This window comes from Dromaius novaehollandiae, chromosome 1, assembly GCF_036370855.1.
Source record: "Dromaius novaehollandiae isolate bDroNov1 chromosome 1, bDroNov1.hap1, whole genome shotgun sequence".
In the NCBI taxonomy this organism is placed as follows: Eukaryota; Metazoa; Chordata; class Aves; order Casuariiformes; family Dromaiidae; genus Dromaius; species Dromaius novaehollandiae.
The window spans coordinates 9,814,334-9,840,084 of NC_088098.1; the positions used below are offsets into that span (position 1 = coordinate 9,814,334).

General features: G+C 37.9%; 1 protein-coding gene across 5 annotated transcripts in view; it reads right to left on the bottom strand.

Moving 5' to 3' along the window:
* Nucleotides 1–415: 415 nt before the first annotated feature.
* RSBN1L (round spermatid basic protein 1 like) overlaps nt 416–25,751 on the bottom strand; it is a 56,649-nt gene continuing 31,313 nt past the window's right edge. For 3 of the 5 annotated variants that reach the window (XM_064505203.1, XM_064505209.1, XM_064505191.1), the window contains 6 exons: nt 17,092–17,229; nt 16,752–16,894; nt 13,046–13,213; nt 8,283–8,333; nt 7,685–7,793; nt 416–7,602 (listed from right to left, as the gene is read on the bottom strand). In XM_064505203.1, coding sequence (XP_064361273.1) covers nt 6,946–7,602; nt 7,685–7,793; nt 8,283–8,333; nt 13,046–13,213; nt 16,752–16,894; nt 17,092–17,229 — 1,266 coding nt within the window. In that variant the 3' untranslated portion in view covers nt 416–6,945. The remainder of the gene's footprint in view (nt 7,603–7,684; nt 7,794–8,282; nt 8,334–13,045; nt 13,214–16,751; nt 16,895–17,091; nt 17,230–25,751) is intronic. The other 2 variants (XM_064505200.1, XM_026095056.2) reach the window with 1 other exon arrangement.

A 25,751-nucleotide genomic window follows, 5' to 3' on the forward strand; every position in this document is an offset into this window, starting at 1 on the left:
ACCGCTTACACTGTTTAGTGAGAGAACATCAACAGAAGGAAGTCACTGTCCAATTACCAGCGAAGTACGCTAGAGAATACCTTATGTCTCACAGCTATATATGTGCCACTGCAGTGGGGTGTGGGGGAGAGAACTTCACTCTCTACAGCTATGTTTTAAAATGCAATTCAAAAGCTTGATGTTCTGAAATGAGACTGAAAATGTATATTGTATTTTTTATGGAGATACATATATTACATCATTTATTTCTATTCAAATCAATTATACAAGCTTGAACACTTCAGCATGCACTGTAAGAGAGCATCTACTTTTATGTGGTTCAAGAAAATACTCAACACACATGTAGAAGGTCATGAAACTATTTCAATTACCATTCATATTGCTTTTCTTGGTTTGTCACAATCTTAGAATAGCATCAAGTTTATGTTCTTTTATTTTATCTTCAAAAGTACAATTGCATGACATATACACCCCCACCTTCAACCAATTTTAATCGAAATGCTGTGTGTGTGTACGTGTGTGTACATGCATCCAAAATTCACTGCTAGGCATGGATGACAATATTTAAAAATAAGATACCATAGGTTTTAAATAAGATAAGAATTTAAGAACTGAAAACAGTATTTAGTAATTTGTCATATATGCATAAATAGTACAAAAGCAAAGTCTTAGAGTAACCTCATGGAAATTGCCACATACATTTTTAGAATGTATGTAATTGTGTTTTGTTCAGTGTTTTCTCAAATAATTATGTGTATACCAAATTTTTACATCAGGCCAGATGAGATTTCAGTTTAAAATTGGGTATACAAAGGTATTTATGAAAACAAAAATTTGTGGCATTCCCACAAACTTAAATCAAACAACATTAGATGGTACCTACTTCACCACCACTACATTTCCTGTAGTAAAGATCCTGATTTGCTGCATACTCAAAAGTAAGTTCCTTGAATTTAGTAGCATGGAAAGAATAGTGCTATGTGAGCGCACACCTTAAAACAAACAAACAAAACAATAAAAAGTAATTTCAGCTATGTTCTAAGCTGTATTAGACAAAAAGCATTGTACCCTTTAGTCATACCTTCATCATTTTAAGTTTTGGCTAGTGTTCAGTCTCACATTTCAGCCTTTTAGAATTGAATCAATCTGGCTGTCACTTTTTCCTGACAAAAGTCAACAAGCTTTTGTGGACTAAGGCAATTTAAGGAATCACTACGCCTTTGGACAACTAGAATGCTACTCAAATTAATTCAACATTTTCTCCTTGTACTTTTACTCAAGTTCGTTGAAGAGTAGAAAAATCTGGAATTTGGCAATGTTATTATCTTCATTTTGCCTCTTCCAACAAAATCAACATCAAGATCAGACAAATTTAAGAAGTTTTTTCATATACAGCAGAATACAGCATAAGAGCGGAAACAAGAACTCAAAACAGATAAAACTCAGTGTTCATTTTTAAATTTATAAAGAAATCACTGCTAAGAGACATTTACTAGCCTGAAAAATTGTATTTCTCAGAATAACAAATGCTCTCAACTGCATTATGATAGAACATATACCTGAATTACTGCATGTTTAGCTATTATCAGCTTTCGCAATTTTGATTTATGTCACATTAGTCTTCAATAGCTATGTCTAATTGGCTCCCCCCCTCCCCTTTTTTTTTTTTGACACACTCATTCTGGAATAGGTTTTAAGTTAACTATTTCGTCTCCATTTGATAACTATAAATGCCTGGAAAAGCATATTCTTTAAATCACAGGCCTAAACTGTGCCAAGCACTGCATTTCCATCCAGGTGGACTATATCCAAAATAAACACTGCAGTCACTTCATTCAAAATTCCTCAAATGTTAGAACATTTATATTAATTTGCAACAAAAATTAGTTTGTATTTCTAATTCAGGTTATAAATAGAGTTCAAATATTTTAAGTTAAAGTGAAATCTAGCATGACTTTAGTAATCCTAAATCTGTTTGGTTTTTTTTATTCTGCTGATTCAATGAAAGCATGAAAAAATGTTAGTGAGGTGTCATACAAGTATTTTAGATTCTGAACAATTTCTACAGAACTTAAAACTTTTAAAAGTTTATCTAATGAAGACCTCAAGCCATTAAGAGAATCCAACATATGTAAACCGAAATGTATTACACTTGGAGATTAACTGGTAAAGAAGACATTAAAATGGTTATTCAAAAATAAAACTTGATAAAAATAGAAGTTTAATCTGCTGTTTTAATCATTGGTTGAATCAGATTATCATAACTGTACACCAAGTATTAAAAGACTATTTAGACTAATGCCCTCATCAGCAGGCTCATCTATCAACATGCCCAGAACGAGAAGACCAATGTTTAGGTGGCACTTAAGTACAGCACAGATCCAAAGCAAATATTTGTATCATAGCACAGAGAAAAACAGTGATTAGAATATAGGGAATTTGGAAAGTGTATATCCCTGATGGTTATAATAGAGCTAGTAACATAGATATTGTGAAGTTAACCATTGCTTTTGGGTGAGAAGCTGTAAACAGAGCATAAAACAATTTGTATTTCTAATAAAAAAATGAAATGTGCCACGGGCGGGAAGCAAAGTTTCCCCAAGTGTTCCAACATCTACTGCAAATTCAGTGGAATCTGCGCAAAATATCAGTATCGTCTATTAACCAGCTTTTTAAAGTGCATTTCATCCAATTAAGAAATTAATGAAACATTAGGTGAACACGAGTAATAAACAGGGACTCACAGTCAAAAGAAAGCGTATTTTCAACAATGTCATTCCCAGCAAAATATAGATGGATGAAGATTTGTCCTTTCCATTTCCAACTTGCATACATTCACAGTTAGGTCAAAGGGGCTGGTCTGCCTACAAGCAAGCTTCTCTAAAAAATCTGGCCACTAGAAAAATTAATGAAGTTACAGTTGAGAAGCCCAAAGAACTTTTTATCATGTGATCAGAATTTAGCAGCTTTCATCAGTACAGCTTTCATCCTAATAGGCTCATGTTGTAGTCTACTATCTTAAAACAGTTTATTTTCCCAGTGAGCATGGAAAAAAAAGTGGGCCTCTTTTGATCAATTCAGCATCCTTATTCACATGCAGATATTAGAAAAAGTCATTTTTAAATCACTGAATTCTTTTCCTGTATTTCTTGCACAAATCAGTTTTCCAAGTTTGTGATGTTCTGACGTTTCACAGCAGTCTACTATTTTGTTTCCATTTCCTATATTATTTGACATGCCAACTTATTTACTCTGCTTAAAATCAACTTTATTTTATCACCAAGGAATTCCTTCACAGCTGATTACTTAAGTCACTCTCTGAAGTAATACTTTAAGACTAGACAGAATTAGTATTTCAGTTAAAGTAGTATCAAAATTTTCAATACAGTAACAAGGAAGGGAAAATCTGCATGCCAGTGGTACCTGTAATGAAAACGCTGTTTCAGAGTCAATATGCAGGCATCTTGGGGGCTGGGGGATGAAGTGACACTGAGTAACACTTGTCTACAACAAAGTCAGTTGGCAGTGAAATGGGAAGCTGCTACCATCCAAAAAGCCACTGGTAGTAATGATACAATTTGTTGCTACCCACAAATATGGTATGGATATCTAGGTAAACATTTCTGAAGTTCTGCAAATCAGGGCTTTAACAGGAACACTGCTGCAAACACACAGATGGGAATACCACTGCATTACAGTGAATAGGCCTTAAGCAGATTTATCCAGTCTGCAGAACAATGGGCCAAAAGAGAGAACTAAAACATGGGAAATTTCATTAAAAAACCAGTCTATATTAAAAGCTCAATATAAAACTGAAAATCGGGGCGGGGGGGTGGGGGGGAAGCAACAAGCAAAGACTAGTTCCAGTACATCAGAAGGCATGAAAGATTTATTGCTGAAGCAAAAGTCTGAAGTTGTATGTGGCAGGAATAAAGATTATAGCGTAGGACCACTTGAAACCAAAGCAAGACTTTTGTCAGACAAATGAACAACTTGGGAGCCGAACTTCTCAGAAAATGTACTCCCCTCTTAAAAAACAACCGCATCAAAATGAATACACCACAGGTAGAAGACAAAACCACTTTTTTTTTTTAAGCAAACTAAAAAGTATATATTAATATACTCAACCCAGAATGTTTACACCTTCGAATACAAAGGAAGTTCTGACAGCAATTTAGTAATCCCAGCATTGTTCATATTCTGTTTGCAAGGAATTCTGCCTATAAATCAGGATCTAGTCTGTCTCAAAAAAATATATATATCAAAGAATGCATAAACTGCAAGAATCAATACACTTTAAACCTCTGAAAGTGTTTAAAAAAAAAAGTTGAAGATTTAGGCAGCTCAGAAGAAGCAAAGTTACAGAACCAAGACATACCTGAACTGGCTGAAGCCCTATCAGCTGAGACCATGGAGCAGGTTTTTTAATGGAATAAAAGTTTTAGTTTCAAGTGCAAAGTCACATCTGCTAAACTGTTTTCAAAGATTAATTTTCTCAGTCTGGACAGGACCTGTGATGCAGAAAATTGTTTGCCATCAAGGGGGATGTATGTATTTTAGTAAAATCTGCCATGATTAAAAAAATGCTTGAACCATAATGGATAATCAACATATAGATCACCAGCATACAAACAAGACAAAAAACATCTAAATGAAATAAAAAACAAATAAACATACATATCTGTCAAGACTGGATTTGCTGAAGCTGGAGCCTTCTGCTAACCCACTTGAAAAGCTGCATGCTTGGTGCAGACTAAAACGTGCAACTCTTCCCATTTGCTGTTCTCTGATAGCCAGCACATAGAAGGGGAATGGAAGGCTACATATGTGTGTGCTCACAAAGCCACAGAAATTATGGGTGGAAGTTTGCAGATAATCCAGAAAACACAAGGGGAGCTGAGACTATTTCTATCAAGATGACTCAAGTTATTATGCCAACCAATTTGTTTTTCAAATCAGAACGTGCTAGACTAATATAACTTACCATGCCACACGTGAACCACTTGCTTATGGAGTGAGAGGAAAGCAAGATCCCTGAGGCTGCAGAACTGGTAGTAATTTCTTAACCAGCATTAATGAAAATAGCAATGACTCTTACGGAAATATTAGCCACATCCAAGAGTTTCTATTGCTTCTCTAATACATAGTTATGGCTATGCAGGAGTAATGTTTAGTAATTCAAATGTTGATTTGATTAATAATTCCTTGACAGACCTATTTCAAATTAAACAAATTAGGGCACTCATCAGTTAAATGCCTGATGTTAGTGCCATGCATAAGTATGAAGTAACATCTTGAATTATACCAACCTATGAGCAAAAAATGTTTGCAACAATGAAAGGGCCTCAGGTAGCTGAATAAGACATCACCTGGAAAAGAAATCACATTGTTCTATTGCTACAAATGAAGCCAAAGTAATCAGTAAGTGTATCAAAGGTTATAAATTGGGCACATAAGGATGCGCAACTTTCAGAAAGTTAGAGGGGGAAAAAATACAAAGATACAGAGGGCTTTAAAAATAATAACCAGCTTAGGATCTTAAGTTTTAAATATTTAGTTGAAGGACAGGCTGCAGGGCAGTTTACTGCTATTTGTAGCTACCTGAAAAAGAAACAGAGTTCAGATGTGTTTGAACTATACAGCAATATGTTACACACGGAATTAAATAAGTTAAATTACAGAATGTTTGCTATTACCACATCAGATGCTAGCTTAGCCTTGAAATCTTCTTCCCTCAGAATTGGGCTTAACAGAATTCTAGCGTTCCATAAGAGTGGAGAGAGGTGAGCAGTTAACTTGGACGCCACTGTTATTTTCTTAATGAAACAGCTCTTACTTCCAAACTGAAACTCATGAGGAATCTTCCTACTGGACACACAGGCAAGCATCTTTATTGCCTTGCACTATCAGCATATGGAGTAATTCAAATCCAAACATGCCTCAGTGAATTGCAGGTCACTGCTAAAATCCTGAGGCCTTTATGACTTGGTAAGCATTTAGAAATAATCTTTGTTCTATCAGATCACTGATTCAAGAATACAGTTCCACTTTACATTTTGAAATAAAAGCTCAATTCTGGCTTGTAAAGGGGGAGAAAGTAAGCATACAAGGGAGTCTGCTCCCTTGCCCCAGCTCATCCTGCAGAAAGAGGTTGCTGGTGGTGTTCCCAGAGCCCACCAGATATCCAACCGTGCTCCACAACACAAAAAGGTTGGGGCAAGCTTTGCCTCTCCGCTCCACTGTTAACATCTGGCAACAGGAGTTTGGGGAGTGCCTTTAACAGTAAAAGTCTGGTGAAGGAAGGGCTGATTTTTCATTCTGAATGATCTTGATTTACAAAGAATGCCTCAACTCTACCTTGATTTGCTACAGCTCCTCACTCCAGAATGGAGTAAGGGCATCCTATGCATTAGTGCAGGTAGAAACATAACCATTTAAAGAGGCAGTTTAACTGAATTATTTTTTGCAGACCCAAAAATAAAACCAATTTGTTATTATGAACCTTTATTAAGCGGCTCACATTTCAGTATAAATCACACTAAAAAGATTTTTTAAAAAAGATATTTACACTACAGTGCTGACACATTTAAAATGAAAAAATTGGTATAAATAAGCTCTATGGAAAAGCCTGGAATTGTCAAAAAGAATTCTGGCTCATCTTACAAAAAATATATATGTTAAATGTCAGCTCTACTCTAAAACCTACAACTGAAAATTATTTAAAGACTTCTTTATGTTAAACCTGCAGTGTTTACAGTGCATCTGGCCCTAAGTGCTTTGATACTTCACAGTTATGGACAGGCACTGAGGAATGTTACAAAGCTACATAACTATTTTCTGTAACAGATGCGAAGGCAAGTCGCAAACCTGCCTCACAAAATTTATGAATCTTTACATTATTACGTCATTAAGTTTAAAAAGGAATTTAAAACCATATATACAAATTTAACACAAAAAATCATCCTCTCTTTGTCCATGCAGATTTGGATATGATGAACTATGTTGTCTCGTATCATCTGGATGTATGTGACTTCCAGCGCATAACTTGTCTTTTATGTCCTTGTTGCCAGGTTCAAATTTAGAATCCATTTCAAACTTAAATGCCGTCGATTCGACGTGATCCAATCTAGTCTGAACATTCTGACCCTCGATGTCATTAGGTGCCACTGTCTTTCCAGCAAGATCAACATTCATGGATTCTTCTTTTATTCGGTGAGATGCAATAGGTTCATGTTTTATTGACATAAATTCCTGCTGCAGATATTTTGTCTGCAGAGTATCTGAAAATTTGGTGTCTTCGGAGGTATTTTTGCTTGTCGTACAAATTCTGTTGTCAGTCTGAAGTCCGATAACCGAAGACTTGGGGTCTGCAGATGTCCCTGCTTCAAGAGTATTTGCATTTTGAGAAAGTTCTTCCTCTGAATGATATAGCTTGAGTCGGATGTGCCAAGCCAAACTGCACACAGCTGAAACTGTTTTGAACTGGTGTACGACATTCCTTGGAATAAAATAAATGTCATTATCAAATAACTGAATTCTGGCATATCGAATGCCTTCCCTTCGCAGTTGATTAAGTTTTGCATCATCAACCCACTGGACGCACTGAAGGAAAAAAAAGGGGGGGGGTTAAAACTCTGTTAAGACATGCAGAAGACATATGATTGACAGTTCACAGCATGCTTACCTGTGAGAGTGGGGGCTCGTGCAAATCCAATTGCATTCGCTGAACTACCTCCAAGAAGTCTTCAGCATGAAAACAAATTACATCTTTGGTTATACGAGGCTGCTCAGACCTACAGAAGAATAAGAATTGCAGAGTTAGGGGCTAAAATTAAACGCTACAGAGAAGAATAAAGAAAATGCACAGGCAAGGATAAAATAAAAGTGTTCTAAAAATAAATGTGACAACTCTAGCATAAAATACATTTTGAAGAAAAAGCATTCAGTAAAACAGCTGCTTTTCAACACACACTCATGGAACTAGTGAAATGAATCAACCACAATTTCTTTACAAGTGGCAGTAAAGGAAGCAATGAACAGTCAACAAAACTGGCTACTTCTAACTGACATCATCTGGTGCTGAAAGACAGATGCAGATAGTGTGTTGACAGAGTAAGCAGACCCTAACACAGTAAGCCCATCAGGCACCTTAAAGCATGCAATAGTTCGACTAGTACTAGAGCAAACATTGCTCAGTATCATAGTCTTGGGCACCTTGTTCAGACGTGACAATAGAACTGAAACTAAGTTAAACTGCCATAATGCTAGTAAGCAGCAAATACCTGCATCCTCCATAACATCCCTTAATGAGTGTATTTGTGTTCACTGGAGAGCTACAAAAGAGCAAAATCTAAGTTATGATTTGTCTCAGTATTCAAATTGTTCATGAGAGTTCACCTCCTTGTCCCGCAACCTCCCTCTCCCTCCCCGAGATAAACACACACCATTTGTATAACTCCTCTTGAGGCATTCTCTTCTCTAGAATTACAGTCAGTTGACAAAAGGCAAAACAGCTATGATCCCTATTACTTTCTGATCTAAAAGCCAAACTCAGTGCTTCCAAAGAAACATACAAAATCAAGTTCTGTGTGTTTGTTTCTGAGAGATGTCCATTTTTTAAAAGGTTTGAAAAATGTGGTGATATGAAGGTATTTCATTTACACAAATAAAGCTCACATTGGACCTTATAGACTATGCTGAAGAAGCGAATCATTTTGCAAGGAAAATATATTAACTAGAAACAGCCTGGTTTATGAAAGATTTTCTTCCTTCTATCTTAATCCTTTATAAAACCCCTCCATATCCATAATAATTTCAGTTCCAGACCACAGCTTCTTGGCAGGAGCGCAGCATCTTCCCACGGCAGCCGGCTGATGCGCAGCAGCAGTGCGCAGAGCAGCTGGCCAGCAGCTGCCAGGAGTCTCACCACAGACCCGACTTCTTCCTGCTTTTCTCAGCACCATGGGGCCAGGCTGGGTGCTCGAGCTGGGTGCTCAGGCTCTGCAGCCTTCTCGCAAAGCCAGGCAGAGCTCAGCAAGCAGCACCCCACTGTCAAACCAGGCCCAGAGGGACTCATTTACTAGGAGCTGGAGGAGCAACAAGACAGTCGCACAGATTTCAGAATATATTTAATGGATGCTCAAGGTTTTTTTGTTTGTTTGTTTTGGTTTTTTTTTTAAAGGAAGATGATAATCAAACATAATCACGGTATTATTCAAGTTCTAAGGAGCAGGCAATGATTTACGGTTTAGTGGGCTTTTTAAACTGAAGAGATGTTTATTTAGGTCATGACCTCAATAAAGCAAAGATTATCTGGTTTGAGGCTATTTTCAGGAAAAAAAAAAATCTCAGTTCAACTACTTAAAGTATGCTAGGGAGAATTTTCAGATCATGCATTTTACTTCCAATTTTCATTTTAATCTTTATTAAAGTGTCTCCCTACCTTTGGTTCTACATACTCCTGAAGAGTAGTTAAATATTGAAAGCAAAAAGCTCACAGAAGCATCTCTGATCACTGGCAACACACACATCAGTACATCAATACATTAATCAGTCTATCAGCTTTTCATAATGCAGTTATGATTTTATTTTTTTAGAAACTCCAGAAGTCCCTACTACAGTGCTGCTTGAACTATATTTGGCAAGACAGTTAACCTCATTCTTTGAAATGGCTGGACTCCTCCTGTTCTAAATTTTCAGAACAGATTCAAGATTACAGGTTCCTACCATTTCTGATCTCATGCTTTAAGTCTGGTAATATTAAACAAATTCCTATAGCCATTTAGAGAGGCACTAACAACTTCATGCACTGGAACACAAACTTGAAAGCTGTCCTGCAAAGGACAGAAGAGGTTGAAGTTTGCCAACAACAATGGCGTAAAGTATCTTTTGCTGTCCATATAAAAACACCCCCAAATTTCTCCAAGTAAAAAACTTCAAAGTTCCCCTGGTTTAAAATTTCACAAGTATTTTTACTAATAATATCCAGAGCTCTTCAGCAATTTGTAACCATCCACATAAACTAAGATCACAATCCATTAATTTTAGAAAACACTTCTAAACTCATCTTTGGGAAAGGAAAAGTATTTTTTTATTCTTCCAAATGATATGTTTCATTTCTAGTTCTGTTCTCTATCCTCAAAAGCAGGTTTTTTTCCTTTTCAAAAATTCTGTTCCTGCCTTTTTTGAAAGATGCTATTTATACTACCTTAATAATATAAGTACCTATACTACCTTAATATTCATGCCAACTACTAAATTCTACTTTCTCTAAGTCTTCAGGAACTTCTGGATTATACCATTTCCTCATTTAAGTCAGTTAACTCACGGAGCTGGGGGTTGACCATTTAAATTACATTTGCCCTCAAAAAGGGACTCAACTACTTCTTCCATAGTTGCATTGAGCGTACAAGGGATAGTGCAGAGTTCCCTGCATTAATCCTTCAGCTTGAGCAGCTTTCAGTTTTACAATCCTAATGCTTATCAGCAATGTCAGGTTCTTTCCCTGTGGTCCAAATACCTCACAATATGTAATAATCTTTTCATAAAAATTGCAAGAATATATTGCGGAGCTTCCCCCCGCCACCAAGAAACCAATGGAGAGACGCCAATGACAAATGAAGTTCCTCTAGATATGTTGTCTATATACACATTCCATTGCAGCTGCATAAGTGTACCTTGAGCATGCTAAAATATACTTTTTGCCCAAGGACTATCTACACAAAAGATGCACATGCGTTACTCCTCCTAGCACTTTGCACCCACATCTTAAGGCAGAACATGTTGTTTCCTCTTCTTCAATTCCCTCTGAGCACAAAAGCCAAGGGTGGACTCTGCCAGAGACAGGATTCACATCACCGATATGGACAGCACTTCCCAAAGAATTCAGTAATGGTGGGAAGCAATTGTTGTCCTTAACTGCTTTTCTGAATATATATATATATATTCCCCGATGAGCAATGCAAAGCTTTTCTGCACACCCAGTTCATTTTCGTACTAACTACATACAACTTAACGACTCGGGTCAGCAAGTCTAGGAATTGGTTCACTTTCCTCACAAAAAAAAAAGAGAACGTTACTGTTATATATAAATTCTCATCATTGAAACATGGGCTTTTTTATCCTGTAGCGGTCCCAAACACCTTTAAAATATCTCCCAGGTTTAGTTTTGTCAAACATCTTAAACAGATTCTTTTTAAACTGATTTTTCAAATTTTCCAGCCATATTGCTTCCTTTAAAATAAATCCACTCACAGCTTGAAGATTATGGTAAAGTACATTAATAGCTAAAATTATTTTAATGTTGAATTAAGTAATGATGCTTCATTAACATAAGCCCTGATTAATGCTCTTTGTATGAGGAATACCAGCTCCTTTTCAAAATTACACATGCACAGATGGAAAGGGAAAGGAGAAATTATCTCCAAGGTCAAATTAAGTTTGAAATATATACCACAATCAACACAACAAAAATTATATATAATTTCCTCATCTATATATGTGAGTTCTAAACTTTACTTTATTCTATATTAAAATACACCTTTCAGTTTTCATATTGAAATGAAATGCTGATAATTATATTTTTTTCCTAACTGAAGTACTTTCAAGTTGGTTGGGCAGAATTTTTGCCTGCCTTTGACTAGTTTCAGATCACCTTTTTAATTTTTATATATATAAAATATATATATATATATAAATATTTTTATATATAAAAACATACATATATATAAAAACTAATTCAATTCATTTTTCAAGTTTATATGGAGTTTTAATGAAGTTTGATTATACTCCCTCTATAAGAGATTATGGAAGTTATAATTTGAAAAGAACAAAAAGCAAGAAGAATGTTTTTTAGAATATAAATGAACATGTAATCATTTACAAGGGAGAAAAATCTTGTTCTGGAGAGGTAGAGTGAGAATGGCACGTTACCATACACATTTAAATTGACGGCAATTTAAAATTTTATTAATTTCCACAGGCACTATTTTTTTTTTAAACCTTCTTTGATAGCTTTGAGTCTCCCTCTCTCTCAAGCAGCAAATGTAATTTAAAAGAGTCAGGTTTACACAATTCCCCAGCTCTTGCCCTGTTACCACTCATCAGTCCTAATCCAGTCCAGCTTCTCACAACTGTGGCAAGCGGGAAGTTCAGCTCCAGCTGTTACCAAACTGGAGAGGAACTAAACTTCAAAACCTCAGAGCCCATGACAGAAACACACTGACATGTGAACTATCCAGTTCCCCCCATCTCACTACCACAAACTTGTCTCAATGAACTTAGGCACTGTCACACAAATTTGCATCATTTCATTCCAAAGGGAATTCAAGTCTTACAAATTCTAGATATGAAACTATAAAGAGCAATAGTTGATTTTTGTGTTTGTTTAAGTATGAAAAACTAACCTCTAAAACCAATGTCATCCTCCCAGACCAAGATTACAAGACCTTGAGAAGAGATTCTTAGATCAGTGCCAGGGGCTTTTTACTCAGATAAAATATAAACAGCTTCTACTAACCCAGATTCATTTTCTCCATCTCATATGGGAGGGAGAGACTAAAGGATGTCATACAACCTCCAACAGCATTCCTCCCGTGTGATCTACCACGAATAAATCAGGCTTATAACAATCACTACTTAGAAGGAGAAGCATAAAAATTCCGCTCATCTCCAGATAGTGCAAAAAATTGCCAATAGGCCTTCCCGTGCATCTCTGACACAGAAATTCAGGTCAGTCAGTATGAGCTATTTAAAGTGAAACAAAATTTAAAGTGTTTTTACATTTAACTCATTTAACAGCTATTAAACTACCATCGCAAGGCACCTTTTTGGTTTCAACCACACACCAAAGCAATCTAGCAAAGTGCAGGCTAGCATATCTAGCTCACAGAGATGGAGGCAGGGGGGAGGAGAATTCCAGCAGTTATGTCTCCTTTAAATCCATAATACTAGATTAACCTATTCACTACTCCTTCTATCACTTCTAAATGGAAATTCAGGCAAATATTTTTCAAAAATGTAGCTTAATAAGTCAGTCAACACATACCACTCTCCACAGTGCACAGCCTTCAACACTCCAACAGCAGCTGTAGTCTGCCGTTCAAAACCTTGTCCTATGTGATCTGCATGGGCTCGTGTCCGGTCTTCAAATAGCATTTCACGGGGCTCACTGGTTCGAGGTAGGTACTGCAAGTTTTTGATTTCATTGGTAGTTCTGCATAAGAAAAAAATATGTGTTTTTAATACACACACACGCACGTATGTAACACATATACTAACTTCCCTTAACTACTTAACTTCTACTCATAGTCAAAAGGATTGTTTCTCCCTTCAGTGCAAACGTATGGCCAAATCAGAAATGCAGTAATACTTGAGACAAAATGCAAGTGTAATGAGCTACACAAAAATCAGAACACCTATGTAATATTAAAAAAAAGTGTCAGGGCCTTGAGTACACTAGTAGATCTTAATAGCCCTGACCAGCCTCAGCTAGGGTCTCCACCCACAACCCCTGCTCAAGGACCCAGAGGCTCTGTTTAAACCTCAGGCTCAACCCCTGCCCCAGCTACTAATACTCATGGGAGTACTGGTCTTCAAGCCAGCCAGAGTTATGCCCAGCCATAGACCCTGTTGATCTCACCCCCACAGACTGACTTCCTGGCTTCACCTTGGTCCTGCCCTATCATCATGGACCTGCCTGTCTATCACTGAACTGTGTCTAACCCTGCTTCCCATCCCTGGTCCTGACCTTGACCTGCAGACTTCCCAGCCTGACCTCTGACCCACCCCATCACCATGAACTTGCCAGATGATCTGGAGGTCTTGGCTGAACCTGGCCATCATCTCTAGGTCTGCCCTGCTCAGCTTGCTCCAGAAGTGTGAGTGGGCCTTGGCTGGCAAAGCCCCTGCCCTGCCAGCCTTACCTTGCTCAGCTCCTAGCTCCCTAAGGAGCCCGTAAGTCCTCACCGATTTCTGACAATCAGATATACAATTTTCCTGAAGTCATTTTTTAATCATTCATGTTTCCAGCAAACAGTTGGAAAACATGCATGTGTATTTAGTTCAAAATTGTAGGATACACAATGGAAAGAAGCAAAAGATTTGTTCAACATTTGCTGTTTTCTCCACTTTCATTAAAGTGGGAACAGAGCTGCAAAAATGTTTCTTGGCCAGCCCAAGTCTACACTGTATGACCACAATGCGTTACTAATGCCAAATTCAAGACCACTTAGAATCATAGTTATTGAGGTTGGAAGGGACCTCTTGAGATCATCTAGTCCAACCTCCCCCCACTAAACTAGAGGAGGTTAGCTCAACATGGTCCTGAGTGAGTTTTGAATATCTCCGAGGATGGAGACTCCACAACCTCTCTGAGCAACCTGCTGCAGTGCTCAACCACCCTGACAGTAAAAAGATTTTCGTCCTTCTATTTAAAGGGAATTTCTTGCGTTTCAGTTTGTGCCCATTACCTCGCGTCCTGGCACTGGATAGCACTGAGAAGAGTCTAATTGTCTTCCCTGCACTCCCATCAGATACGTATACCCGTTGATAAGATCCCCTGAGCCTCCTTTCCTCCAGGCTGAACAATCCCAGCCCTCTCAGCCTCTCCTGATCTGATGGAGAGATGCTCCAATCCCTTAGTCATCTTCAGGGCCCTTTGCCAGACTCGCTCTAGCAGGCCCACGTCTCTCCTGTCCTGGGGAGCCCAGGATTGAAGCCAGCCCTCCAAGTGCAGCCTCACCAGGGCTCAGTAGAAGGGAAGGATCACCGCCCTTGGCCTGCTGGCAGTGCTGCTCTTGATGCAGCTGAGGTGGCTGTTGGCCTGCTTTACCACAGGGGCACATTGCTGGCTCGTGTTCAACCGGTTTGTCCACTTCCCAGGGCCTTGTCTGTCAAGGTGCTTTCCAACCAGTCGGTCCCCAGTCTGTACTGGGGCCTGAGGTTATTCCTCTGCCAGGTGCAGGTCTTGACACTTCCCTCTATTAACTTCCCGAGTTTCCTGGTGGCCCCTTTCTCCAGCCTGTTGAGGTCCCTCTCAGTGCAGGCACAACCAGATGGTGTACTGGCCACTCCTCCCAGTTTTGTAGCACCTGCAAACTTGCTGAGAGTGCACTCTGCTCCATCGTCCAGTTCATTCATGAAGATGCTGAACAGTACTGGCCCCAGTAGTGAGTAGTGACTGGCCTCCAGCTGGACTTTGTGCCGCTGATCATACACAGCCCTCTGAGCCCAGCAGTTCAGCTGCTTTTTTTTGTTCCACCTCACTGTCCACTTATCTAGCCCATACTTCATGAATTTGTCTATGAGGATGCTATGGGATACTGTCGAAAGCCTTGCTAAAGTCAAGATAAACAACATCCATGGCTTTTCACTCATCCACTAAGCTGGTCATTTCAGTGTAGAAGGCTTTCATGGTGGTCAAGCATGATTTCCCCTTTGTAAATCCAAGCTGACTACTTACGATCACCTTTTTGGCCTTCATTTTTCAAAAGGGTATGCAGAGTCATTTGCTCCATCATCTTCCCAGCTCTCAAGGTGAGGCTGACCAGCCTGGAATCCCCCAGATCTTGCTTCTCTACCCTTCTGGAAGATAACAGTGGCATTTGCTTTCTTCCAGTCCTCAGGAACGTCTCCCAAATGCCATGATCTTTCAAAGACAATCAAGAGTGGCCTCATAATGACATCAGCCAGCTCACTCAGCACTTGTGAGTGCATCCCATCAGCAGCCATGGACTTGTGTACATCCAGTTTGTTTAAATATTCCCTAACCTGATCCTTCTCCACCAAAGGTAGCTCTTCCTTGCTCCAGACTTTCCCTCTGGTCTGAGGGACCTGGGATTCCTGAAGGTCGGTCATACCAGTAAAACTGAGGTGAAGACAACATTGAGTGTCTTGGCCTTTTCAGAGTCCTTTGTCACCAATTCCTCTGCCCCATGCAGCTGAGGGCTTGTTTCCTGTAATCTTCCCTTCACTGCTGACATGCCTGCAGAAGCCCTTCTTACTGCCCCTTCACATCCCTCACAAAATTCAACTCCAGATGAGCTTTGGCTTTCTTTATCTCATCCCTTAGCACTCGGACAGTTTCTCTATATTCCTCCTAGGCCATCGGACCCTGCTTCCACCTCTTGTATGTTTCCTTTTTATCTTTGAATTTTGAACAAGAGAGCTGCAAAGAAAACTCATGGCGTATGAGAAATGATACCAAGTTCTGCAGGGTACATCCTTCCTCTTAAGCCAGTATTTATACCCAACACTACAGCAAGGCTTAAAGATGGCATTTAATGCTGGAAGTGTCAGTTTTCAGATGACAGAAGCCCTTATCCCCTGCCGTCTTTAAAGATCAAATCATACTTGAGAACTAGGGTGTTGATACCAGTGTCCTGGCATAATTCTAATTTCAATAGTTACATAGAGCTTATTTGCATTTCCCTGTGATTTTCCCCTCACTACATCTGAAGTTCACTGCATGAGGAAAGTGAGGAGCATTTAGACTGCTCTGCAACCTGAAAGCATTCCTAAAACTCCAAGGAGGACTGTCGTATTACTGGGCCAGATAGTAAACAGAACAAAAGCAATCAAACAAACAAAAAAACCCTTACAAAACAGAGCAAGTTGAAAGTTTATTCTGAGATCAAGATTCACATAAATTTATACTAAGAAACAGTATCAACCAGTAAAATGTTTGGGATAAATTGAATTAGTAAAGAAAAGCACTAACCAGACAGTCACCAAGCAAGAGTATTTCAACGTACCTCTTCCTTTTGAAAGGTGACTTTGGCATGTCAGCCACAGGGATCATCTGTTCTCCTGGACGTACCCACATGATGGGACCATCATCGCTGTCTTTACGACTCTCTAATTTTAAACTAGAAAGTGTTCCCCATGGCAGTGTACACTAACAGAAAATACAAGCCACAGTTTTGAAGTGAGTTTCTTTAAAAGGCTGCTTTAAAAAGTGTTTTACCTGACACAATGAAAATATTTATGATACAACTCAATGTCTAAGCAAATATCACAGTACTCTCACTTTATTGCAAGAGAATGAGAGCGCATCGCCCCCTTCCAACCACCCCATTCCCTGTCTCTCCTTACTTTTAAGAAAGGTGATTCTTCCAACATATCAAGGAATTCAGGAAAGTAATCCCCCACTTCCTCATCAACTGCTCCAACTAGGCTGATCTGTCTCATTGGGCCAGCTCTATAGGTACCATGAGAGTATGTTCTTTTTACCTAGAAACAGAATATGACAGGCAAAGTTATACTGAGTTCATGACAGATCAAAATTTACAATAAACATCTTTAATCCCTATGCTTATGTTTTCTCTGATCAATATTTGTCCTACAGAGTCCTCATTATACTCAAGATTAATATGAAGTCAATTACTATAAAGACATCACCAAAGCCTGTTCTCATTAAAGTTATTTGACAACTTTTATTTTATATATTTTAATTCTGAACATAGGACTGAGTAACTATTGCCCTTTCAAGAAAAAAAGGCTCAAGTCTAACTAAATTGCTACATTTTTCCTGTAAGAGTTATGCCACGGCATGGAGCATGCTGATTTACAACTAATTAAATGCTAAACAATTCCTCTGCTAATTGTCCTCCCCAGTATGGTCACTCTTGTTAACTAATGTGAGCACATTAACTCGAGCTAATTATCACAGTGAAGACAAGGCCCATAAAGAGTTAGCACAGAAAATGAGTGACAGCTATTCCTCCATTTGTTCCTGTGCTGTGCTAACTCTTCTTGCTCTTAGTACTTAAAGGCCATCACATTCACTCCTTCATGAAAAAAAATCTTTTATTTTGTATTTGCAGAGAAACACACACACTGTTATAAGGCTTCTTGATAACTGATCTGTCATGTTATGTGAACAAAATGCTTAGGCATCGGACTGATGAGGATCACTTCCCCTTAAGCTTCTGATCTCCTATTCAACAGGCTGAAAGACACAGTAGTATTATTAGACGAAACATGAGCAGTTCTGAACAGAGGGAAAAGCAAATGGATTACTGCACAAGGTAGTAAGGTGCTTCTTTTATACTGCATCTCTAGACATTCCTGCATCCAAAGCTAGAAAAGAAAAAAGGCGCAAGAAAAACAGTTAACAAAGTACATATTAACTATTCTTATCCAAATAATTAAAATTTCTAGTAACTATGACAGTGCAGAGGCGAATTAGCAGCATTTCCACAAAGTAAGACTAAATGACACAACACAGAACAATATTGTGCACTTCTTCAAAGCTAAACTGATTTAATAAGATGTACTCCAGAAACACCGAACTAAATGCTCTTTTTCAGATCATCAGCTCAGCGACACACATCCAGGAAACGGAGGGCTGGCTAAAAGTCAGATTTTACAAAATGTCTGAGCCAATACAACGGCAAGCCATTACTGCCATAGAGAAAGCAGTGGTACGGCTAGGGAGCATTTCCCCCCTTATTCTCCAAATCCTTAGTCACGCATTCCTGCAGCTTCTTTGCACTGACACCTGCTGATTTTATCATAAACCAACAGAAAACATTAATTTCTGCTGAATCTCTATCAGCTCAGTCTATGATTGCAGGTGGATCTGCACTGGCACAAAGTGGTAGGAGCTCACAGAACTAGAGCACAGGGTCAAGGAAGGGATGCTCACTTTTCATTACAGGCTTGCTGGCTAGATCAGTTCAGAATTATCCTAAAAGCTACAGATACAGTCACAAATCTGTCAGAGTTTACTGACAAACTGAAGGTGCAAGACGATAGTTGTTTCACCAGCATAAGTAGTCCATATTCTTCCATTCCGGGCCACGATTTTAATCTGCCATTTTTATATGACAAAAAGCCAAAACGTCATTAAAGGGGACCATTCCTCTGTCTTTTTCCCCTGCCTCCTTCTGCCACCACCACCATTCACATGAGACACAATGAACTTGGCTGTGGAACCAATCCAGCCAAAAACTCAACCACCTCCCCAAAAAGCAATTCACTGAAGTGAAGTCTGGGGAGGCTGGGGAGCTTTCAGCTGGATCTGTTCATTTGTTTGGCCTATCATACATCACTAGGTGTTGGCAATGAAGCATAAAACTAGTGGTGAAGCATTCAAGTGAAAGATAACTCCTGCTTAAGGCAGATTAATTAGAAAATTGCTTACACATGTTCCCCAAAAGATCACGTCAATGAAAGATAAAACAGAAAAAAAAAAAATCAGCTCAACTCTTTTAAGCATTAGTTGTCCATCCTAATTCACTCCTAGCTCTTCTAACCAATTATGTGCCCCTCACCTACCAGGTAGAACAGATTTCTTTTCAATATCCAGGTTGAGCAAGCAGAAATACCAGACATAATGCTAAAGACAAAGATGCAGTGAGTGGTTCCTTCTGGGACAATATTCAGAAGCTGTAACACCAGAAATACAGTGTGAAATGTTTGAGAATATAAGAAGTCAAAATAAATCCATGTTGGTGATGAAAGAAGCAGATGTATCCTTTCTATCCCCCCCCCCCCCCCTTCTTTTCTGCTAGCATTAGAGCTTCAAAAGTTGGGCAGGGAAACAGCACAGGGAACTGATCCGATTTTATCCCACAAAGTAACCAAGAAAACTCTGTTTTAGAAAATAAGAGAGTAAGAGTTTATTAAAGAGCCAAACCAGAAAGACCAATGCCTGACCAGAAAGGAGAGGGAGTCTGGAGAAGGAGGCAGCTGCTGGTAGTAAGCATTAGCTTCCAAAGGAGCCAGCTCCAACTCGTCACCCTCTTTCACCACTTTTTCCTGCTGCAGCAGCAGACTTGTTCTCTAGTTCAAGGCAGCAAACAAGCATGACAGGAGACTTCCAGTTGCTCTCCAAAAACCCCCGTCTCACCTCTTCCACTGACTGGTTTAGATCATCCTGAACTCTAGCCTCAGGGCAGTCATTGCTATTTAAATAATGCTAGCTTAGACTAGGCTAAAGAATTAGAAAAACTTATATAAAACATATATAGTACAGTCATTATCACAAGAAAGAAGCAGCCAGCAAACAGAACTAGTTACACTCAATGAAGAAAAAATAGGGGTACTAAAGCAATTATTTAAGAATTAATTTCAGGAGAATTAAATTGCTAATTTTTTTAAAAAATAATTTTCTAAGACACAATACATACTGACGAGTGCATTTCAACAGAAAGATACAAGTCATACTTCTTAAGCAATTCATAAAGTCAATTATATCTAACAAAGATCAAATATGCCACGGATAAAATGCTGTGTTTTGAAATGAAACAGCAATTGTGTTGTTAGTGTAGTGAAGTGCTTCAAAAGCCAATCTTATTTTAAGACCCAATTTCCACTGTTACCAGGAAAGTTCCTCGAGCTTCATTCAAAGTCTGTTAGTTTACAGGAAAAATAAAAAGTTCATCTGGAAGACAGAAAATTACTTTTTTTAATTAAAGCACAAGTTCTGCCTCTTCTTAAATGCCTTATTAAGATCACTACTAACTGAACATTTAAGTTATATCTCTTCTTTTGGGGCATATTCCTCAGAAAGGTGTATGTGTACCAGCTCTCTAAACAATAATTTCAAAACAGAAGACAAAACAAAAACCTGTGAAGAACCGAAGAAAATAAGGTCTGGTATAAACACAAGTTTGTAGAACATAAGATATTGCCTTTATTTCATTCATATCTTTAAAGGAATTCATTTTGCTAGGCAATAATCTAAAACCTCAAAAACCTTCCATGGATGTTTGAGCAATGACAAAAGTAATCTCAGGCATACTAGCAAGCACCAAAATTTACCTTTCTTTTGACTACCAGTATCCTTTGGTTGGTTTAAACACAGGAGAGAAAGAGCTTCCCCTATGTCGTTCTAAATTCTCAAAAGTAATGTTGATGTGCTAAAAATAGAGTGTTTCTGCATCAAATTCTACATATTAAATTATGCATTGAGCATATAGAGTGTTATTACAGGTCAAAATATTATACATCTTTTACAAGGACAGCTTCCCAAATATAACATAGTAAATGTTTTTAAAGAGGTAAAGAAGAATTTCAGAATTTTACAGGTTATGCTATTTTACTGTGTTTTACTAAGTTATGGATTTTCTCAAATAAATAGCTGTAACAATACAGACCCAAAACAAAAGAAAGAATCAATGACATGCAATTCTTCTGTTATCTGGTCAACATGACTATAATCACACACACACATACGCTAAGCTCAGCGCAAGAAAAGACACGAAGGAAACACAGACACATAGAACTAAATAAATATGACACAGGCTAACTCCTTTCATCTCATGTAGTAGCTTAAATTTGAAATGTCACCAAATCAAAAAAAAAAAAAAAAAAAAAAAAAAAAAACACAGAACAAAACACAAGCAGACCCTACGTCAATCTGTTGCACCAAAGTAGTGGAAAATAGCGACATGAAAACCACTGTCGAACTCGGAATTAGTAATACTTGGGAAGTCTCTGCTGCTGAGACTAGTATAGCATCAACTGTGTTTTTAGCGCAACTTAACTTGCTGCATTTTAAGTAAAGAGTTCTAAAAAACATTCTCACATAAATGTTTTACAATCTAAAAGAAGAATCTGAAGAGTAATACTGAAATTCTACTAAAACAATACTGAAAACATTTGAACATTGTCATTCTAGAAATATGAAATATTTTAGACATTACATTTTGAAGACATTTGGATATTCTCTATGGGAAAAGATAGAAATGTAGGATATTCTCTATGGGAAAAGATAGAAATGTAGGAACTAAAAGCAGCAGTGCAGGAAATGAAACATTTCAAGAACGTGAACTGGGGCAAAGTCACAAACAAATCCCTACTTTTAATATGTGTATTTTTTTTTTAAGTTCAAGTTCTAAAATTTTTCTATGACAATTTTAATGGTTTAAGTGTCTTTCAGTTTTTCAGCTTTAAAAATCATTTTGGAAAAACAGTTATCATGCAGCATTAGAAACATGGCAGGGGAAGAAACACCACCCAAAATTATTTCAAGAAACCCACAAAGTCAGTCCCACCAAACAATAAGATAAAAATAAGGAAAAAAAATCCCACACATTGCTCCACCATGAAAATATGCTGGGAGTTTCAGAATATTAGGTTTTCATTTCAATACACAAGCACACAAGAATGCACTTAGAAATTCTTATCTTAGAAGCAGAAACATCCAACTTCAGGTTCACTGTGTTTCCCCTAATTCAGCTATCTGAATAGCCATGAATGCTTACGAAAAAAGGCAATGTAGCATTCCTTCTTATTTGAAACACTTTGAAAAAGTGCCTGAAAGGCTTTCTATTCCTTGCCACCTCTTTTCAAATCCTTAAAGGTTTAAGTATATTTGCCAAATAGGAATGGATTTAAATATTTAAAAAATAATAATAATAATAATAATAATAATCACTGAACAAGTATTAAAATTGCTCTGACTTTAAAAAGCACTTGCAAATCTGCTTGTCTGCTTTTTACTTTTCAACCACATGCACTTCAGTTTTTGGTACCACAAAGTGATTCCTTGACCATTCTGAAGTTTTTCAAACATAACCTATCATCTTTAAAGCTTTAATTTCAACGAACATACCATTTCCCAAATAGAAGACTTTGGAAATGCAATCCCAAGCATTTCTACTATACCGTAGAGTTCCACTACTGTCCTTTTACCATTGCAGTTAATATGTCATTTCATGTGCTTCACATTGCAAGTGAAATCCTCAAATAATACCATGGCTGGATGGATGGAGGAAAACACATTTTTAAAAACAAGACTTATTTATTCTGAATTCAATCAATAAAAAATAGTGGAGCAGCTAATAAAGAATTTAGAAAATAAATTTAAATCTAGCATCAATTAGAAACCATCATGGAAAGTTATCTCACCAAAGCGAAGTGGCCATATGCTTATAACTCAAAACAAAATATGCCAAGATTCAGTTTCGGATCCTGTCCAAGCTGCCAGTACAGACCTCTACGGGGTTTTGGTTTGGTATATATTAAAAAGACCAAAAAAGTCAAAGTAACGTATGATTTTAATTTGAGATTTATTGGTTAAAATTTCTTTGAAACAATCTCAAAAGGTAACTATTTTCTAAGGAAAAAACTAAAGAGCCTGTGTGCAGATTTCTAATCTCATTCCATGAGAACCAGTTTTCTTGTTCGGTGCTATTCAGTAAGTGAAAACTAAAATTTTTTGCTTTGAAGATAATAGGTTGCCACTATCTATCAAAGATGAGCCTCTTACATATAGTCATATGGATTATTTGATAAAGAAAGAATAGGAGCAAGCTATTCATACCTTAATAAAGCAAAAATTCAATGTTACATAATCCGGGGGGGGGGGGGGGGGGGGGGAGGGGAAGCAAGCTATACTTTGCAGCACTTGCGTAACAGCAACCAGTTACTGATAACCCTCAAAACTTAATAACTAACCAAACATTCAAGAGCAGCTTAAATTGAACTGTGTATACTTCTAGTTGTATGTGTTCCAGCAGCAAATACAAAGAACTCCTCTGATCACAGAATACAAAAAAATAACACAATATATGGAAATTATAGAAATATACAGACATCGTACAAATCTTTAAGGAAAAGAAAGTGAAATACTATCTAATTGCTTTAAAGAAAAATGTTTTCATCAAGTTCCCTTAAATATTTGAAGAGTTTTTTCAGACGCAGGATTTCACAAATTAGAAAAAGACTGAACAGCAAAAGAGCCGGGGGAACACTTTTTCTCAAAGATAACCTTACAAGAACTAAACAAGGAGCAAAGAGAAGGTGAGGTTAAAAAAAGCCTGAAATGACATCTGGAACGAGAAATCCATGTCCAGAACTGTTCAGAAACAAGGACAATCACCTATCTGACAAGTGACAACACAAACACGAGCTATCAGAGTCATTACTTGCATTTTTTCTCCTCTAAAATGCATATACTATTCTTTATACTCTCTGAACATGCAGTGTCTTTCATAATTAACACAAGCAACAAAGAATAACGACTGCTGACAGCGAGGCTGGGGGGATGGACTATTTCTCTGAAGGCACAATTAAGCAAGACGAGGCAAATCACCTGCCATTGTGGAACGGGCTGAGCCTGTACAGTCCTGCACTCTTCCCTGAGCTACCTTGGGCATTGCCAACTCTACAGTAAAACTCACTCACTTGGGGACAGGTTAGTTTTCTCCTAGATTAGCAAGATGAATTGGTCAATGCACCACCACCACTCAGCACAAGAACATGCACCTGGGAGCAAAAAGAAAGGGGGACATTCTCTTTTAGCAGCAGCAACTGCTAGACTGGCTCAGTTATTTTGTATAACGGCACACCAAGTAGAGTAAAATAAATGAAGCTTTTCCAGAAACTGAAAATGCTGAGTGACCTCAACTACCTTAGAGTAGCAAGGCAGTAAGCTAAAGAGACAGAGGTGTAATAAAAATTAATGAGAACTCAAAATATAAAAGTCTTCAAAGCTGGAAAAACATAGACATACCTTCTTTGAAAGAAATAGGTGCCCAGAGAAGCAAGACCTAGAAAATGACAAACCTTTTAGCATAGCTTCAATTTCCAGGAAAAGGAGTTAGCTAAACGCTTAACAGTCCTAAGCACCTAGAAAATAAGATGGTGCGAGCTAACAAATATGGACATGTCAAAAAACAATCAAATCGAACCAACCTTCCTTTCTACAACAGGATAAGCTTTTTAAGAGAGCTAGCAGACATCTTAATTTTTGACTCTATCTTTCATTATGTTCTCAAAACATAGCTACAGAAACATGGTCTAGTAACAGTAAATATAAAGTGTTTTCAGTTTTCCACTTTCCATACTCAAATAGCTATCAATGTGAAAGGACCTATTTTGTGGTATTCAGAAAGGATCTTTCCTTTGAACACAACATATACTTATTAAATCTACAGATATCACAACGTTGCAAACCTACTACAGGAAAGGATCAAAGCTAGCACATTCCTTGATAAATTGGAGAAGGGGATCTGAATATGCAAGATGTAATTCAGTTTGAATAAAAGCAGAAAAATGCTTAGGTATCCATAATTAGCTACATAAATATGAAAAGGGGAGTGACTCACTTGGTAGAAGCTGCTGCAACAGAAGACCATAAACTGCTCTGAAAAAAGGCAGGAGCACACAGTCAAGAGCATCACTGAAAGACACTCAAAGCAAATCTTTCATACTCCTTGGTAATGGTAATGTTTCAGAGGAACAGTGTATCCATTTTCAGTACTGTATTTAAGAAAAAGAGGGATTGACTGAAGATAGCATAGGGGGAGCAGTAAGAATGATCAAGGTATAACATGTAATGGTAGGCTGAAATAACTAAAATGACAATTGGGGCGGGGGGGGGGGGGCAGGCGATAAATAGCCTTTGGCTATGGAGAACACTAGAAGAGTAGCAAGAACTGTTTTCCTTGTGCACTAATGATTCAAATAAAAGGAATCATAGCAGGATTAAGATGAGAGGATAGACAAGAACAAAGATGGCTCAAAGAACTCCCTTGAGATGTGTGGAATCACCAGAGATCTCCAGCAAACACTTTGAACAGACAAGCATTTGTTTTAAGCCATTGTCATGGCTTAATAAAATAAGCATGGCAAAAATTGTCAATCCTGCCTTGAAGCACAGGAATCGTTAGGCATCTCTCAGGATTCCTTCTGCACCGCCTCTGTACAAATAAGTCTCTGGGACAAAGCTGAAGCACAAAGTCAATTCATGAAGCACTATTACTGTGAAACATGAAGAACTGTGCACTTTGGGGTTTTTG